At 50.9% G+C, this 6,542-nt stretch overlaps 1 protein-coding gene across 1 annotated transcript in view; it reads right to left on the bottom strand.

The window, feature by feature from the left end:
- Positions 1 to 6,536, bottom strand: part of ZNF74 (zinc finger protein 74) — a 9,409-nt gene extending 2,873 nt beyond the window's left edge. Inside the window, exons 1-4 of the mRNA XM_015567250.1 lie at positions 6,292 to 6,536; positions 5,822 to 5,904; positions 1,888 to 1,993; positions 1,511 to 1,843 (exon numbers count right to left, since the gene is read on the bottom strand). Of these exons, the coding sequence (XP_015422736.1) occupies positions 1,511 to 1,843; positions 1,888 to 1,993; positions 5,822 to 5,904; positions 6,292 to 6,325 (556 nt within the window). The 5' untranslated portion in view covers positions 6,326 to 6,536. The remainder of the gene's footprint in view (positions 1 to 1,510; positions 1,844 to 1,887; positions 1,994 to 5,821; positions 5,905 to 6,291) is intronic.
- Positions 6,537 to 6,542: the final 6 nt, after the last annotated feature.

Below are 6,542 nucleotides of genomic sequence, written 5' to 3'. Positions count from 1 at the left end.
TTGGATGTTGGGGCTGGGAACCCTGGGAAACATTTCCACATAAATCGATGGGAATTACAGTACTTTTTCACCTCTTATCATTTTGGCCTATGGAAGGTTTCCTAGAAAGGCTCTACTTCAGGTAGCAGGGGGAACCTATATATAACTAGGAGTGGAATTGCTGGGTTGTATGCTCGTTCTGTGTTTAAAGCAGCTAGCACTACATATGTATATAATTGATTTCAGAGGGGAAGGGAGGGAGAGCGAGATAGAAACATCAGTAATGAGAATCATTGATCGGCTGCCTCCTGCAAACCCACCACAGGGGATCAAGCCCGCAACCCGGGCATGTGCCCTTGACCAGAATCAAACCGGGGACCCTTCAGTCCACAGGCTGATGCTCTATCCACTGAGCCAACCAGCTAGGGCTACGATTCACTTATTGAAACATCTACTGAGAGACTTGTGTGTCAGAACCAGGGCAGTGCTGGCTGGGGTAAATACAAGTCCAAAAACCATAAATTTAAAATGTCCTTCCCTGGCTGGTTGGTTAGAGTCTCGTCCCAATATGCCAAGGTTGTGGGTTCGATTCTGGTCAGACACCTACAAGAAGCAACCAATGAATCCAATGAGTGGAACAACAGCCTGGCTGGTGTGGCTCAGTGGTTGAGTGTTGACCTATGAACCAGGGGTCATGGTTCAATTCCCGGTCAGGGCATATGCCCAGGTTGCAGGCTCAATCCCCAGTGTGGGGTGCACAGGAGGCAGCCGATCAATAATTCTCTCTCATCATTGATATTTCTATCTCTCTCTCTCCCTTCCTCTCTGAAATCAATAAAAATACATATATTTAAAGAATTGGTGGAATAAATTGATGTTTCTCAAGTTAATAAATTAAAAAAGAGACTCATTTACTTCATACCCTAAAAAAAAAAAAAAAAATTTAAATGTCCCATGTTTCAGAGAGGAAAAAGAACTCCCGCACCACTCCCTCTCTGAAATCAATACAAATATATCTCTTTTAAAAAAGAAAAAAATTACTGCCTAACCAGTTTGGCTCAGTGGATAGAGCGTCGGCCTGTGGACTCAAGGGTCCCAGGTCTGATTCCAGTCAAGGGCATGTACCTTGGTTGCGGGCACATCCCCAGTAGGGGGTGTACAGGAGGCAGCTGATGGATGTTTCTCTCTCATCGATATTTCTGACTCTCTATCCCTCTCCCTTCCTCTCTGTAAGAAATCAATAAAATATATTAAAAAAAAAAATACTGCTGTTTCCTGCCAACAGAAGGTAGATGTCTTTGCCCGTTTTCTTGCTATATTCCCAGCACCGTGTCTGGCACACAGCCAGTGCTCAAGGAATGAAGGAAGGGAAGGAAGAGGGAGGGTTCTAGAAGGGGCACTGAGCAGGTGCAGGTGGAGCTGGGGCAGTGGACTGTGGAAGGAAAAGGGCTGTGATGGGAGGGCCACATGGGGGGGTAGGAGGGGTGTGGGGGCGGGGGCTCCACATCCTTCCATTGCACCCCCCTCTCACCTGGACGAGCCCCTCCCGGGACTTCTCTGGGCACCTGCCATGGCTCTTCGCCTCGTTCCAGATGGGAGATCACTTCTGGCTTACAGACCGGAGGCCCTGCTTGTGGGGGGGAAGCGGCATGGCTGTGGGCTGCAGCTCTCTCTCCAGAACCAGCGACAGGACAGGAGAGCCCCCCGAACAGCACGAGCTGGCACTGAGCGGTGTGGCCGTCCCCGAGGATGGGGGTCGCAGAATGGGAACCCAAGTTGAGGCATGCATTCTGAGGAACCCATGGGTATCCCCCCCACCCCCGTCTCCCTTGGAAAGTCCAGGGCAGGTTGGGCTTCCAGGACCCTATCCACCCTCACCCTCTCCCTCTCCCTCTCGTTCTGGCTCGCCTGTGTCCAGCCGCACCTTCAGGCATAGGGCCCTCTGAGGAGAGTCCAGCTGCCCCCACTCCTCCTGGCTGAAGTCTACGGCCACATCCCTGAAAGTCACCGATTCCTGGATGACACACATTCTCAGTCACCCAGGGCGGGAGGGATTCCGACTGGGTTCCTGCTTCCAGGGAATTAGGGTTAACCTTGGTGACCTTCTCCCAAGCGTGGAAGGTTGTGCTTAGACGCCCTCTGTCACACAGTCCCACGTACACACCATAGCTGGGCCAGGGATCGCCATCTGGCCCTGGCTTTCTGGACCCGAAGGGCCCGGCTAACTGGGCAGCCCCTGTGCCTGCCACGACGGACAGAAAGCTGCTGTGAGGAGTTCTGGGTAAGAAGGTCAAACTTAGAGAACGTGAGAGAATAACACAAAGAACCCAGAAACCCAGTGCAAATCTCACCGCTGCCAAAGGCCCTGACCCTAAGGAAGCAAACCCTGTGCTTATCAGCAAGCTCCGAGCCTAAGAGACCAAAGGAGCCATTCCATGTCCTTCCTGCCTGCCCCTCCCTCCCTCCTTCCTACTGACCTCTGCTCCCTGCCCTCCCAGGCCTGAGTCCTGGCCCATCCCTCCTCCAAAGCCGGTCACTCTGGTTCCAAGAGTCACAAATGCCCCTAATGACTCCACCAGTCCTCGAGCCCTCAAATCCTAGGCTTCTACCACCCGGGGCTCCACCCTGAGCTCCAGCTGTGGCCCCTAACAGTCTCCACACTCATGCTCCCCCGCCCCCACCCCACCAGCTCTGCCCTCAGGCAGCAGACTAACTGCTCTTTTTCAAGATGCCGGTGCCACGGGGCCTGGCTTTCCCGCCTGGCTTTCCTGTAGCTGGGATGTAGTTACGATGTAGTTACGTTAAACGTAAGAGCGAAGAATAAACCAAGGAGGGAAGCCTGGTTCCTACCTTTAAGCATTTGCTGGGAGTGTCTGGCCTGGGGCCAAGCTCCCGGGGCCCCCAGGCTCTTCGAGAAGCTCGGGATCCACATCGGCACCCACGTCAGGCGAGGGGCGCAGACTGTCAGCCTTGAGAAGGGGCCTCACCCCACCAGCAGCTTACCAGGTAGTCAGCCAAAGTGGGGACCCCTCTGGGGTCATAGGGGCTTGACCTTTAGTTCTAAAAATGGCTTAAAGCCCTGGCCTGGTTGGCTCACTGGATAGAGCGTCAGCCTGTGGACTGAAGGGTCCCGGGTTCGATTCCTGGTCAGTGCACATGCCTGGGTTGCAGGCTCCATCCCGTGTGGGGCGCGCAGGAGGCAGCTGATCCATGGTTCTCTCTCATCATTGATGTCTGATCGATGTTTCTCTCTCATCAATGTTTCCAATTCTCTATCTCTCTCCCTTCCTCTATGTAAACAATCAATAAAATATATTTTTAAAAAAAGTAAAAAAAATAAAAGTGGCTTATACTTTTTACTTTATTTGTTGATTTTAGAGAGAGGTGATGGGGGGGGAGAAAGAGAGAAATATTGGTTTGTTGTTCCACTTATTTTCACATTCCTTGGTTGCTTTCTTGTAGGTGCCCTGACAGGGATTGAACCCACAACCTTGACAGATCAGGATGATGCTCTAACCAATGAGCTTCACAGCCAGGGCAGAATACATAGTCAAGTGCACACAGAACACTTACCAAGATAAACCACATTCTGGGCAATAAAATAGATCTTAGTACATTTGAAAGAATTCAAAATATGCAAAGTTCCTTTTCTGACTACCACAGAATGAAATGAGAAATCCATCATAGAAAGACATCGGAAAATCCCCCAAATGTTTGGAAACTAAACAACACGCTACTAAAAAATGCACCGCTGAAGAAGAAATCACAACTATTTTGAACTAAAAATAAGAATGCAACATGAAATTTGTGGGATGTACCTAAGGCAGTGCTTAGAGGGAAATTTCTAGCAGTGAATGCTGTATGCAGAGAGAAGAGTGTCAAATCAATATCCAAGATTCAACCTTAAGAAATCAGCATACTGCCCTAACCAGTAACTTCTCTTAAAAAAAATATTTCCCCTTTATTGATTTTTTAGAGAGGAAAAGAGAGGGATGGAGTGAGAGAAACATCATCAATTCACTACCTCCTGTACAACCCCCCCCCCCCAAAGGGACTGAGCCTGCAACCCAGCTTGCCCTGACCTGGAACTGAACCAGTGACCTCTTAGTTCATGGGTTAACGCTTAACCACTGAGCCACATCAACCTGGCATCTCCTAAGGATATTCTATTACACAATCACAGTGCCAGCATCACACCCCCAAAAATGAATATTAATACAATATGACCTAAGATACAATCAATCCATTTTCAAATTTCCTCAACTGTCCCAAACTGCCTTTGATGGAATTTTTGGATCAGTGAGGCATTGAGAATCATGTATTGCATTTGATTGTCATGTCTCTTGAGTATTTTACAGAATTACAGAACATTCTAACACATTACAGAAGCTGGGCACATCTCACAACATGTGTCTGATAGCTATTTCTGTCTGTAATCAGACCCCACCTCTTTCAAGTGGGAGGTTAACAGAATCACAAAATCCTAAAAAAGTCAATCCTCTAGCCGAGACCGGCTTGGCTCAGTGGATAGAGCGTCAGCCTGCGGACTGAAGGATCCCGGGTTCGATTCCGGTCAAGGGCATGTACCTGGGTTGCGGGCATATCCCCAGTGGGAGATGTGCAGGAGGCAGCTGATCGATGTTTCTCTCTCATCGATGTTTCTAGCTCTCTATCTCTCTCCCTTCCTCTCTGTAAAAAATCAATAAAATATATTTTAAAAAAAAATAAAAGCAAAAAGAGCTTAGTAACTGGAAAACAGAAAATTAAGGCACACAAATAAATCATGATATTAAAAAGTCAATCCTCTCACGTGGTTCGCGAGCCGCAGTTTGCCACGCTAGAGCAGTGGTTCTCAACCTTGGCTGCACATTAGAATCACCTGGAATCTTTTTAAAATCCTGATTTCTGGGACTCATCCCAGGTGATTCTAATGTGCAGCCAAGGCCGAGAAAAAACTGCTCTAGACCTTTTCACTCCCCCACACTCTCCTTATCAACCATATCCTTCTAAATACTATGATGGGTAGGGTAGTGTAGGTGGTGGAACAAAACCCGAAGTCTCTAAGGAAGGATTTGGGTCCTGCTTAGCTGCAGAAGTGGCCCCAGAGCCAATTCCTTGCTGAGCCCCCAGATCCTCTAAAACTCCTGGTTTTACATGAGGCCCCATGTCAAGGGCCCAGTACAGAGGAAAAGCACACAGGGACACACCCCCTACCATCACTCTCACCCCAGCACTGCAACACAGCCCTTCCTTCAGCTGTCCCACACCAGATTTCATACCAGAAAACTCCCCCAAGCAGGTCCAACCACCACCACCATCGCCTGGGTCTTCATGTGGAGGTGAGCAAAGTGATCTCAATGTAACCTGCTTGCTGGAGCTCTGCTAAAGCCACTCTTTGGAGCTCCTGGCACAGTGTGGGCGTGCGGGTCCTGGGCAACTGACCCCCCCCCCCATTGGACACCCCTGGGGCATCACCTGGAACTGTTCCCAAGCCCAGAGCTTCCTGAAGAAGCCTGCCAACCCTCTTCATAAAGAACAAGATGTTAAAAAAGCAAAAACAAAAACAAAACCACCAGCCTTAGTTAGTTTGGCTCAATGGATAGAGCATGGGCCTGCGGACTGAACGGTCCCGGGTTCGATTACGGTCAAGGGCACATGCCAGGGTTGTGGGCTCGATCCCCAGTGTAGAGCATGCAGGAGGCAGCCAATCAATGATTCTCATCATTACTGTTTCTATCTCTCCCGCTCTCTTCCTCTCTGAGATCAATAAAAATATATTTAAAAACAAACAAATACATTAAAAAACCAAGATGTTCAGAAATAAGAAAAGACAGCCACTCACCTCAGGCCTGGCTTCCAGGAGACCCTGACCCCATTTATCCTCCGGATTATCTTTGAGAAGAGCAAGGTCCCGAGAGGACAGAGCTGGGAAGGAGAAATGAGTAACGGGCTGGTCAGTCACAGCCCCCAGCTGCGCTGACGGAGCTAAAAACCACTCCCCACCTGGCACCCAGGACCATCAGAGGCGTCCGGAGCCACCCCCGCAGGTGGGGTGGGGAGCGAGCCCCGGTGCGTGGCATAACCTGATACAGAATCGGGGGTTAATTCTGCCACGCAGCGTCAGACGCTGCAGTTTAGAAGGAAAACACTGCCATTTCCTTCCACTCATCAGCACGCTCGACAGTGGGAACAAATGGCTGGGCCCGGTGGAGCCAGCACCCCGACTCGGCTGGTGCTCTGGGGAACCAGCCTGACCTGTCAGTCTCCTCAATGCAAACCCACAGGCCCACTGCCTGAAAGAGCGGATGGTACCTGTCTCCGGGGGCTTCGGGGCAGGCGTCTCCATGGCGGCCCTTGACAGCGTCCCCCGGAGGCGTGGGCAGCTCTGCAGCCACCTGGGCCCCCGGCCAGGGCCAGAGGAGCGGGTTCAGGGACAGCAGCCCGTAGGGGAGCCCCGCGGGGTCGCGCACGCACTCCCGGCTGCACGGTCACACAGGCCCTGCGCTCCGCCGCGGTCGCGGCCCGGCGGGCTCAGCAGGGGCCCCGCACCCCAGGCTGCGCTC

Source organism: Myotis davidii, unplaced genomic scaffold (assembly GCF_000327345.1).
Source record: "Myotis davidii unplaced genomic scaffold, ASM32734v1 scaffold223, whole genome shotgun sequence".
NCBI lineage: Eukaryota > Metazoa > Chordata > Mammalia > Chiroptera > Vespertilionidae > Myotis > Myotis davidii.
This window is presented reverse-complemented; position numbering and strand designations above follow the sequence as displayed.